General features: G+C 38.7%; 1 protein-coding gene across 1 annotated transcript; it reads left to right on the forward strand.

Moving 5' to 3' along the window:
* Positions 1-555: 555 nt before the first annotated feature.
* Positions 556-10371, forward strand: LOC128124623 (zinc finger protein 271-like). The gene has a single exon (XM_052761122.1). It carries the CDS (start codon positions 7682-7684, stop codon positions 8993-8995), a length of 1314 nt encoding a protein of 437 aa, XP_052617082.1. The 5' UTR covers positions 556-7681; the 3' UTR covers positions 8996-10371.
* Positions 10372-13211: the final 2840 nt, after the last annotated feature.

The following is a 13211-nucleotide window of genomic DNA, read 5'->3' on the forward strand; positions in this document are numbered from 1 at the left end:
CTACCCCGGTGAAAAGGTTTTTTTAAACCCCCAAAGGGTCGAGACTCATAGCATCAGACTTTTCCAAGCCCTTTGCCAGACTGTCTTGCTGCATCACAAGAAATGAACATCCCAGTTCCTGGTTAGTATTTGATGCTTATGGCTGTGACCCTAATTTTTAGCCTTTTATTTTAAGTCCAAATATTAACAATATAGAGCATTTCATAAACTTAAAATTTCCCATAGCCTTACAAAATTTAAATATTTTAAAAACTGTCCTTAAAAAGGTTAAGATCTCTCAACTGTCTTTCTGCAATATTAAAAATAAGATACCGCCAGGCAGTGGTGGTGCACGCCTTTAATCTCAGCACTCGGGAGGCAGAGCCAGGCGGATCTTTGTGAGTTAGAGGCCAGCCTGGTCTACAGAGTGAGATCCAGGAAAGGTGCAAAGCTACACAAAGATACCCTGTCTCAAAAAACCAAAAAAAAAAATAAAAATAAAAACAAATGAATAAATAAATAAATAAATAAATAAATAAATAAATAAAATACCTTCTTTTACTTTAAGAGGGAAAAAACATGACATCACCAAAATCTGTATAAAGCAAAACCAAGTTCCATAGTGCAAACAATCCCAAAATTCAATATCTGGGATTCATTCACAATCCTTTTGGTTCTTTTACTTAGAGGCTTGGATGCTTTCTTTGGCCCTACCCTTGCCAGTATATACATAGCCTGCTCCATTTCATTATGACTGGTGCTTCTGGTGATCATCACCTGACACTGGCATTTGCAAAACTGCTAAGGTCCACCATAGAAATTAGACTCTCTTTGGAATGCTTGTTCTGCCATACCTTGGAAACCTCAGCTGTTCCCTATGATCCCTTCATGTCTTTAAAACCATTATCTTATTGCATGAGTAAATCTTAAATTACAAAGTTTAGCTGCTGGAGCAAGTATTGTGATGCAACTTTAATATTTATCAATACCTTATTTATTAAACATATGTTGTCATCTATTTAAATTCTCTAGAAGCTTGCTGTTGAACACTTGGTAAAGAAATAAGTACTTAGCTGTAAATCTCTAAGTTAGCTTTTGTTAACCTGAATAGGTCTTTATAACCTTAGTAAAAGATGGTTGCTAGCCATATGGCTGCCCATGAGGTCACCAGCCAATATGGAGGAAAGCCACGTGGTTGCTGTTTAAAGCATGTTTTTTTTAACAATAATTACTTGCACACATATGCACAGTTGGGGATCCAAGTTACATACACATACATACAGTTAAAGCTAGCTTTGTGTTCATACATACAGTTAAACCCAAGTCACATATGTGTCCATATACATACATATATATACACATATATAGATACATATATGTATCTGTTTTTAACATAACAGTTTGCAGAATTATCAGTTAATTTTAAAATGAAAACCAACCAGAAGTAACTTTTAAATTCAGTATTCGCAGGTATAAGAGACCACAATGAACATAGTTCACATTCCCTCTGACCTTTGACAACCTTCCATAAGACCCTTTCTGACCTTCCATAACCTTCCATGTACCCCCAGTCTGTCCAGACATTTATTTCAGACAAATTTCTTTCTTTCTTTTTTTAACATAGAAAACTCTTACCAAAGTCTTTCTTGGGATTTCCCTCAGTGGTTTAGAATATACTGTAAAGCTACAGTATTTTAAACAAGAACAGAAATACATGCATATACCATTACAAGAATAACTCTAAATTTGCATCAGCACTATACCACAAGCAAGAAACTGTTGGTTAGCCTTATAACATAGCTGTGGTAGCTTAGCAACCAAAGGCAGTGACATTCCATTCTGCTCTTGGAACCAAACCTTGATCAGGTTTTAGCCCCAGGGCAGATCTTAGGAGCCCCACCCATCATCATGAGAGGAAAAAGGACCCACACAGCATGGAAACAAAAGATTGTTGTTAAACCCAGATTCTCAAGTACATGAGAGTGACTGGGCTCTAGGACCTGTAGGCCACATCTCGACTGTGACCCTGGAGGGGCTGTTCTCCACAAGTCCCTGCCTGGATCAGGCATGCTTTGAGCTCCTTGAGGCCCCCACTGGCTCCTGTCTGCACTGTACCACAAAACCCCTACCTTGAGGCTCCCTGTATAGGGGCTGGCCATGAACCTGCTGTGTGTCCAGGCCATGCAAAGTCCTCATGGCTGTTGCTCATGCCACACCACACTATAACAATGACCCGCTGCCTGGGCTGGCCGGCTGCCCAGAGAAAAAGGAGGAAATGAGGCAGGAGCATTCTTAGTCTGTCCCAGCTCAACAAAGGGACCCTCCATCCCTTATGCTGGCCATCTGGCCCCAAAAGCTGTCCATGCACAGCTTCCATTAGGAGTCATAACACACATACAAGCCCAGGCATAAAACACACATATATGTGGCCCCATTTCTCATAAGTCACACATTCATATAGGTAGAACATTCCAACAGGAAGGCAAACAAAACTTTTTAGAGCACATAAGACAGAAAAACAGCTCTCCTGTTATCTGGAGACAAAACCAAATCCAAAAAGATGCCAGCCTCATGCCAGTCCCATGACCGTGACCCATGTCGTCTACACAAATCAAATTCATATACATGCAGGTTCTTACAAATTTTGGGCACTTACAAAAGGATATCCAAATGGCCCAACGGCCCACTTACAAAAGGATATTCTAAAATCCCACTTACAAAAGGATATCCAAACAAAAAAAAAACAAAAGTAAATACAGAAAACACAAAACTAGACACAGGTAAACGCAGACACAAAGAAAACATACCAGCCAGCTCTTCAGGCTCTATGGGCCAGTGGTCCTGGTGGGCTTAGGGGATCCTGGATGAGCCACCAAATGTCATGATCAGATCACAGAGACCCCGAAACACCACCACAGAGACAGAATCATGCATGTAAAAGCAAAGAGCCTTTATTATCTTCAAGCTCTGAACTTGGCCTCTCTGTATGTCTGACATAGCAGGTGAAAACCGAGAGCCCTGAGCTCAGGCAGGGTGGGATTTTTATCATAGCAGAGGTTGGGGTGAGGGAATTTCCAGGGTCCAGGACCCTGATTGGCTGACATTTATCTAGGGGTATGTGTGAAACAAAAATAGATGTGTGCTAGACACAGGGACATCTAGCCAGCCACCTTATCTAATGGTTGGAATGTTTGAGATGTCACGTACTTCCTCATCCCTGGGTGGATCCTTGGGAGGCTTTTCCTGGACTTGGGTGTTGCCTACCAGTAAGCCTGTCACAGAAGCTGTGTCTGGGCCCCTAAGCCTGTCATGATAGCTGTGTGGTCAAGCTGTTTTGGGGCCCCTCCACAATTCCTCTATTACTCCCCTATATCTCACTGTGGTCTCTTTTTACTTTTCTGGTTGCTGCAGTTTGTGTACTCAGATCTGAAGATCAATTTTCTACACAGCTGAATAGTATTTTATAGTATATTTGTACTGTATTTTCACTATCCATTTGTCAGTTGAAGGACATTTAGATTGTTTGCCTTTCAAAGCTATTATGAATAGAACAGCAATGACCATGGTTGAACAAGTATCTATGAGTAGAGTATCAAGTTGTTTTGAACATATGCCAATGAGTGGTACAGCTTGTCCATGGGCTAAATTTGTTTAACTTGAGGATTTGTATATTTGATTTAAAATTCTCTGTGTTGATTTCCAGAGTTGCTAGAATTTTTGTTTATAGGTTTTTATTTCCTATGGTTAAGACTTTAGTGTTGCTTGTAAGTGGACATTTCCCTGTCCCTCGGCTACTCTAAAATAATCACCCAGAGGCTTATATTAATTACAAATGCCCAGAAAATAGCTCATGCTTATTACCAACTAGCTCTTATAAGTTAACCCATTTCTATTAATTCATGTACTACCCCAAGGCTCATGGCCTTTACCTCTATCAAATTGTGTGTGTCTGACTCATCCTTCCTCTGGCTGGCAACTCTCCTAACTCTGCACTTCTCTTTCTCAGCATCCTCAGTTTGATGTTTTCACCTAGCCTTATCCTGTCTAGTTACCACCTATCAGTTTCCATATTAAACCAATCACAGGGACAAATTTTCACAGTGTACAAAAGAATTTTCCACAGCAGGTACTGGCTGGATTATTGAGAGTACTATTTACTTAATGTAAGAGTTGGTGGTTAGCTATCTTGCCCATGGATGACTACTTCCCATTTCTCATCTGCTTATCAATTCTTCACATGTTCTTATGGATAATTCCTCTGATTGACCTCTGTATATTTTTCCTCTAATTTATTATCTGCTGTCCCACTTTATTGAAATGAATTGTGTTAATTCTTGCCTATCTTGAAAAGCACTTTTGTCTCCATTAATTTTAGAGACTATTTTTTTTTTGAGACAGGGTTTCTCTGTGTAGCTTTGCGCCTTTCCTGGAACTCGCTTTGGACAACACCGCCCGGCTGAGACTATATTTTGTTGCAACAATGTAGTTGATGACAATTTTCCCTCCAGGCTTTAAATGTATTTACATGTTGACTGTCTTTGGAATCTTTTACCACACAACTGGGAGTATTCTGTTTCTTAGGTCTTTTCATGTGATTTGACATTTTTCTTTAATAGCTTTCAGTATTGATATTTGTATTTTCCTTTTAAATCCTTAATGAAAGTACAGCAAGCCATCTATTCAGCATTCGTGAAAGAGAAACTCAAAGAAGAGAACAGAAAGAAATGGCTGATTCCGCAATAAACATGTCCCAGGTCAGTGATCATGTCCACTATTTTTTCTAGAAATGTTGTATTTTGAGACATTGGAAGCCTTTAATTTTCTTCTGATATTTTTTAACTTTGTTATAAAAATATTACAAGCACACAAGACAAAATTCAGATATTGAAATTATCCATACACAAAGCCTATACACCTCAATGTAATTTTATACAGTTAGTGTTGACATTTGGAAAAGAAGATCTGGAGCCTCACATGTGATTTTATATTTTTGCTATTACACATATTTCATTGTAATTATACATCCCTAATTTCTTCAAGTCTCCTTTTATCCAAGAAAGCACTCTGTCTGGTATCACATGATCGAACTGTACTTTTTTGTTTCAGGATCTGTTGACATTCCAGGATGTAGCTGTGGACTTCTCCCAGGAGGAGTGGGAATGCTTGGACTCTGCTCAGAGGACTTTGTACATTGAAGTGATGTTGGAGAATTACAGGAACCTGGTCATTGTGGGTGAGAACATTTTGCTTGTAGAATCCTAATTTATCTTACATATGTACCGACTTTACAGACTGTAAACTCTGTGTTAAGCTGTCTTGGAAACAAGAAGGGACTATAGGAACATTGGTAATAGGAAAGAACTTTTTCATAATATTTAATTTTTTTCCTTTTCTCTTTTTTATTTTAGAAATGTCATGCACAACTCATTTGGTTCCATGATACATTCAGAAACATAGTTGTATATAATATTTGCACCCAAATCTTTTTCATTGTTTTTTATTGCAAGAGATACCTTTCTCATACAGTATATTCTGATTATACTTTCCCCCCTCCCTATACTCCTTCCAGTTCTTCCCCATAACTCTTTGCCTCAATATCCACTCCATTGCTTCCTCTCACTACAAAAGAGCAGCCTTCTAAGAGATGACAACCAAGCACGGCAAAATAAAATATAAGATGAAGCAAAACCATCATATTGAAGTTACACAAGGTAACTCCACAGATGGGAAAGTCTCCTAGGAAGAGGCATGGTATCAGAGACCCATTTGATCTCACTGAGGAATTCCATAATAATACTAAGGTTAAAGCTATAATATTTATGCCGAGGACCTGGTGCAGACACATGTATGCTCTATGCCTGCTGCTTCAGTCTCTGTGGATTTACTTGCACTTGGCTAGTTTTTTTTTCAGAAATCCTTGTTCTTCTGTTGTCCTCAGTCCCCTCAGGATATTATACTCCCTTCACTTCCTCTTCTGCATAGTTCTCTTAGCTATGAAGAGAGGGATTTGTTGGAGGTATCCCATGTAGACTCTCTCCATATACTGCTGTGGGTCTCTGCATTTTTCCCATATGCCACAGGAGGAAGCTTCTCAGATAATGACTGGATATGACCTTAATCTATGAGTATAGTAGAATATAATTAGTAGTCATTCTATTGTTACTTTTTTTTCTTTGTACACCAGTAGTTTTTGGATTTGCCATTGTTTTCTCATCTAACTAGTCTTTGGTCCTTGGTTACCCAAGCAATGTTGGCTAGGGTTACATGTTGTAGATTGGGCCATAATTAAAATCAGACATTTGTTGACTACTCCCTCCATTTCTGTTCCATCATTGCCCTAGCATATTTTATAGACAGAACAGATGGTAGGTCAAAGGATTTGGGGCTATTTCCATCCCAAATTTAAGCTCCATGTCCATAAATTCATTTGATATCATTTTAATTCTAAGAAAAACTCAAGGTATGCAAACTGAAAATTCTCTCTAAATATGTTTAGAATATTTATAGGAAATAGCAATTGGGAAACATTCCTATATTCCCCTACTTTGTGTTCTCTTTATGTACTGAGCACAGTACTATGTTAGATGTCTGTATTCTTTCTAAATATTCTGCCATGGATCATGTGCTACCTCACACAACACATGGACTATATGCAAAGTAGGCCTGGTCACCTGTCTGGAGAAAATGAGATTGCCCTGGAATGTGGAGAGGAGAGAGTAACTACAAGTAGGGTGGGCTAGTGAATGAGCAGGACAACAGTGACATCCACAAGTGAAGGAGAAATCAAGGGCTATATTTTTAATTCCACCTGGAAGGATTTCTGATATTTTAAGTTAGTATAGTTTCGTGATCCCAGGATGCATGCTGCCTGTAGTAACTGCTGGAAGATATTGTACTTTATTGCATCTGAATTATGATGGCTTAATACTAGTACAAATTGCAATTTTATTTGATTATGTTGACATCAAATTGGAATACTTTTGCAAAGTTTGCATCTAAAATTAATCCATGAAGAAGGTATATTACATAATTTCCTTACTTGCATGTTTGTCTTTATATTACATCCTTCATTTTCACCCCAGTGGACAATATGCAGACATCCTTCTGGGAACTAATCTCAGGATTTGTTGTACAGAGTGAACTGAGGAAAGTTAAGAAGCATAGCAGTGTGGGGACCTCAGCCAATGGAGGTTAGAAAACAGCAATAACTGTCCATGACAGCCCTGCCTTACATGATCTGAGCCTCTGAAGTCTGACAGAATACTGTCTCTGCATTCATTACTTTTGGAGAATACACTCTGTTTTCTAGAAAAGAGAATATACTCTGTGATGTGAATATACTCTTACTCTTTGAGTAAGACTTTCACCTTAAAGGGAATTTTCAACAGTATTCTTCATTGCTGTTCATTAGGAATTACAAATACTTTCTGTCTTGGATTAGATTAAACTTTTTTTCATCAATATGTGAAGAAATAAATATTTAAAAATAGAAAAATGTGTTCTAAATACAATAGCCTAGTGAGCTCTATCACAAGGTTAATTACTGATTCCACTAGTATTTGTTTCATCTTACCTGAAGGCTATCACTTCATTTCTGTGAGAATCTATATAAGTACCATGAAAGAATAAGGTTGACTACTGAGAACTTTAGTCTAAATAGTTGCTGATCGACTTCTCTTTACTTACAGATGGACATCAAAGCATGCACACTGGAGAAGAACCTTGCAAATCTAAGGATTGTAAGAAATATTTAAATTTGTTCTCCAAAATTTTTCAAGATCAGAGATTCTACTTTGCTAAGAAAGAGCACAGGCAGGGAGAATATGATGACCATTTCAGCTCTACATACACTCTTATAAAACAACTAATCTACATTGGAGAGAATCCACATTTATGTACAAAATGCAGAAAATGCTACAGTACCTCCCCAAGCCTAACCATACATCAGAGAATTTATAACGAAAAGAAACCCTACAAGTGCAACATTTGTGACAAATCCTATAACCAGAGTGCAAGTCTTAAAGCACATCAAAGACTTCATACTGGGGAGAAACCTTACAAATGCAAAGATTGTGAAAAGTCATTTCGCCTGTTGATAGTCCTTAAAAACCATCAGAAAATGCATACTGGAGAGAAGCCTTACAAATGTAAGGAATGTGACAAGTCCTTTTCTGTGAAGTCAAATCTTATAATTCATCAGAGAATTCACAGTGGAAAGAAACCCTACAAGTGCAACATTTGTCACAAATCCTTTGGCCAGTGCTCAAATCTTAAAACACATCAAAGAATCCATACTGGGGAAAAACCTTACAAATGTGAACAATGTGGAAAGTCATTTCCTCAGGTATCATCACTTCATAGCCATCAGAGAAGTCATACTGGAGAGAAGCCATACAAATGTAAGGAATGTGACAAATCCTTTACTCAAAAGTCAACTCTTACAAGGCATCAGAGAATTCATACTGGAGAGAAACCCTACAAGTGCAACATTTGTGACAAGTCCTTTAATCGATGCTCACAACTTAAAACACATCAAAGGCTCCATACAGTGGAGAAATCTTACAAATGCAAAGAGTGTGGAAAGTCATTCCCTCATTTATCAGCATTTCATGGGAATCAGAGAATTCATACTGGAGAGAAATCCTACAAGTGCAACATTTGTGACAAGTCCTTTAATCAGTGCTCAAACCTTAAAACACATCAAAGACTCCATACTGTGGAAAAACCTTACAAATGCATAGAATGTGGAAAGTCATTTCCTCAGTTATCATCACTTCATAGCCATCAGAAAATGCATACTGGAGAGAAGCCTTACAAATGTAAGGAATGTGACAAGTCCTTTACTCAAAAGTCAACTCTTACAAGGCATCAGAGAATTCATACTGGAGAGAAACCCTACAAGTGCAACATTTGTGACAAGTCCTTTAATCAGTGCTCAAACCTTAAAACACATCAAAGACTCCATACAGTGGAAAAACCTTACAAATGCGAACAATGTAAAATGTCCTTTCCTTAGTTATCAACATTTCATAGGCATCAGAAAATTTACTCTGGGAAGAAACACTACAAGTGCAATATAGGTGACAAATCCTTTTATCAGTAATTAAATTGAAGCTGGTGGTGGTGACACACACCTTAAACCCCAGAACTCAGAGGCAGAGCCAGTCAGATCTCTGTGAGTTTGAGGACAGCCTGGTCTACAAAGTGAGTTCCAGGACAGGCTTCAAAGCTACAGAGAAACCCTATCTCATAAAAACAAAAAAAAAGTAATCAAATTAAAAACATCGAAGACTTCATACTGGGGAGAAACCTTACAAATGCACAGAATGAGGAATGTCATTTCCTCACTTATCAACATTTCATAGGCATCAGAGAATGTATACTGGAGAGAATCCCTACATATATAACCTTTATGATAATTCCTTTAATCAGTGCTCAATTTTTAAAACACAACAAAGACTTCATACTGGAGAAAAACCTTACATATGCAAAGAATGTGCAATATCATTTCCTCATTTATCAACATTTCATAAGCATCACAGAATTAATACTGGAGAGAAACCCTACAAGTGCAATGTTTGTGACAAATGCTTTTCTCTAAAGTCAACTCTTATAAATCATAAGATAATTCATCCTAGAGAGAAATTCTACAAAAGCAATGTTTGTGACAAACCCTTTACTAGGTGCTCAAGCCTTAAAACACATCAAAGACTTCATACTGGGGAGAAACCTTACAAATGCAAAGAATGTTGAATGTCATTTCCTTATTATCATCACTTCATAGCTGTTGGGCCCTGACCCTGGTTCCTTTGGTAGCTGTTGCCTTGCTTGCTGACCTTGATCAGATGTCCTCCCTATGTAGATTCACTGCCAGTTTCCTTCTCCTAAAACAGTTTACTGGAGGTTCCTTGTTTGTGTATCCTGCATTTGGTGTAAGCAGCTAGGATGAAAGAATGTAAAACATCTGTAGCAAACTTCTGCCCTCCAGGTTCTCCCACTGTGCTGTAAGCCTGTATTTAAGGCCTCCTCCCTCCTTCAATAAACAGCATTAGGCATTTGGCATTCTGCTGAGACAAATGACCCATTGTCTTGTCTCTGTTTCTAAACTTCAGCCCCGGACATGGTGAATAGGTGGTAGCACTACCACAGCCATGAGAATATGCATACAAATGAAAGGCATGCTGGAGAGTAGCTTTACAAATTCAATGATTATGACAGATCCTGTAGCCACTATTTATCATTTGGAAGGCATCCGAAAATTCATTCTCACCATGCAGTGATGGACCACACCTTTAATCTCAGCACTCCCTGGAGAAAGGCAGGTAGATCTCTGAATTAGAGGCCAGTCTTGTCTATAGAGTGAGTTCCAGGACAGCAGGACTGTTTCACAGAGAAACCTTGTCTCAAAGAAAACAAAAAAGAAGAAGAAGAAAAAAAAGAAAATTAATTTTTGAGAGAAATTGTAGAAAAACAAAGAATGTGGTACGTACTTTTTTTTTTACTTTTTTGTATTATCACTCTTAAAACACATTATAGAATCCATGCTTTTGAAAAGCCTTACAAATGTGAAGTATGTAACAAGTCCTTTACTATGACCTCATCTCTAAGAACATATCAGAAAATTCATTTTGGAAAGAAACCTTACAGAGGTTAAGAATGTGACAATTTTTTTTGTGCTCATGTCTCAGAGAACATCAGAAAATTCATACTGGAAAGAAGATTTACAAATACAAAGTCTATGACATAATCTTTAATAGTATTCAAACCTGAGAAAACATTAAAGAGTTCATCTAAGAGATACTTTACTTGTATAAGGAATTTGGCAAACCTTTTACTAGAAGTTCATATCTTAGAGTACGTTATGGTGATATTACATTGTTGTGCCCAGATCGTGACCCCCAGAGAGACCACCAAAGATGAGCATGCTGGAATGCAAAATCAAGGTTTAATTCTGGATACCCAAAAGCAATACAAGCCTAGACAGGGACTTCATCCAATACATCCAACACAGTGGAGGCTGGAGGAAGTGTCTGAAAGACCCTAACCCTTCAGGCTTACACCCCCCAAGCCCCAGGAGGGCAGACTGACTCAGCCATTGCTCAATCACCACAATGTATGGAAATTTCTGTTAAGATATGTTGCTCAACCATGACTGGGATAATTGCACGTGTTCCAGGAAAGACCACTGTAACCTTTGTCTAACTTTCACTCCTGCCCTGATATCCCCCCCTTGAGGTTCTGATGTGTATATGGACATGATTGTACCTACCCTGTGATTAGGCCATGAACTTGTGAAATTAGCCCCTAGACATAAACCAATCAGAACAAAATTGCATGGGAATTGTAATCTTATGGCTTTTGTGGGTTTTTTCCTTTAAAAGTACCTATGTGACTGCAGTAAGGCGCGACTCTTGCTCTTTGGGAGGAGAGGAGCCCGATTGTACAGCCGCATCAATAAACCTCTTGCTGTTTGCATCAACTGGACCAGAGTCTGAGTTCTTGGGGTGCCCACCCAAGAAAGTAGTACCCTGGGTCTGGGATCTGCCATGTCCACCTATCTGCAAGCTCAGTTTTTAAAGGGAAAAATCACAAGGTTACATCATTTAGGGGTGCTAGTATGGGTACAATTCTGATTGGCTCGCTTCTAGGGGCTTTCTAGAAATACTGGCTTAATCTTCTAAGGGAGTGGTTGCCCACAACTATTTCTCATTGGCTGCCCTCAGGTGGGGGCATTTTTATGGTCAGTTACCCTGGAAACCAGGGTTGGAACATTCTTTAGTCCGGCAGTCATTACCTTGTGACTACCTTGTGACTCTGTACTTTTACACTTCCTGGTTTCTGGAATCTGGTTCTTGTTTCAGTAACTATTGGCCTATTCCTAGAAGGAGAAATCTTAGGCCTTAGTTTTTGGGTGAAAGCATTTTGGTCTTATTTCTAAGATGGCTCATTTTGGTCTCACAATATTTGTGCTGAAATGTGATTTTATTTGTATGTTAATAAACAAAGTTTGTCTGAAGATCAGAGGTCATAGAGAGCCAGGGTCAGCAGTCAGGTGGTAGTAGCCCATGCCCTTAATCCAATCACATGGAAGGCAGAGTCTCTGTCAAGGTCTGGCCAAGGACACAGCCAAGTGTGGTGACATGAACCTTTAATTCCAGTACCAACCATAGAGACCTGGAGATCTGTATAGACAGGTAGTGACAAGGAAGTCGTGTGGTTGGGTTTTGAACCAATGAGAAGGCAGAACAGAAAGGCAATAAGAAGACAAGTCAGACTTTAGAAGCTCTCTCTCTCTCTGGGGAAGCAACAGTGGTGAGGTGATAAGATACGGTAGTCTTGACTCTCTGATCTCTTTGGCTGTTTTTCTCTGTATTTGGCTCTGTGTTTCTTATTGACTAAGACTGTTTAGAATTCTGTCTACAGTACATCTGAAAATTCATACTAGAGAGAATCTTTACAAATATAAAGACTGGAATAAATCCTTCATCTAGTGTTCAAATCTTAGAACACATTACAGAGTTCATACTGGAGAGACACCTTGAGTATGTAAGGAATGTGGTGAATCTTTTACTAAGTCATCAACTCTTAGAGCACATCAGAAAATTCATACAGGAGTGAAAAATGCTGTTGTAAATATGACTTCACAGTTATCTGGAAATCTCTGCTTAAAAATCACAACAGTGTACATAATAGAAACATAAAGGCAACAAACTTGTGAAAGCCTATAATGAGGTTTAAATACTAGAAAAGTATCACAGAGTTTATACTAAAATAAAATTTTGAAATTTTTTTTTTTTGATTTTTCGAGACAGGGTTTCTCTGTGTAACTTTGCGCCTCTCCTGGAACTTACAGAGATCCGCCTGGCTCTGCCTCCTGAGTGCTGGGATTAAAGGTGTGTGCCACCACCACCTGGCTAAATTTTGAAAATTTAACTGTGTGAAAAGCTCTTTTTTTTTTGTTTTTTTTTTTGGTTTTTCGAGACAGGGTTTCTCTGTATAGCTTTTGCGCCTTTCCTGGAACTCACTTGGTAGCCCAGGCTGGCCTTGAACTCACAGAGATCCACCTGGCTCTGCCTCCCGAGTGCTGGGATTGAAGGCGTGCGCCACCACCGCCTGGCCCGAAAAGCTCTTTTAAGAAAATGCATGGAAAAATTTTGACTGCATGCATGTCTCTGCACTCCATGTATGCTTCCTGACTTTGGCGTCTGAAAAGAAAGTATCATATCCACAAA

This window comes from Peromyscus californicus, unplaced genomic scaffold (assembly GCF_007827085.1).
Source record: "Peromyscus californicus insignis strain IS unplaced genomic scaffold, ASM782708v3 Scaffold_4__1_contigs__length_199733344, whole genome shotgun sequence".
Classification (NCBI taxonomy): Eukaryota; Metazoa; Chordata; class Mammalia; order Rodentia; family Cricetidae; genus Peromyscus; species Peromyscus californicus.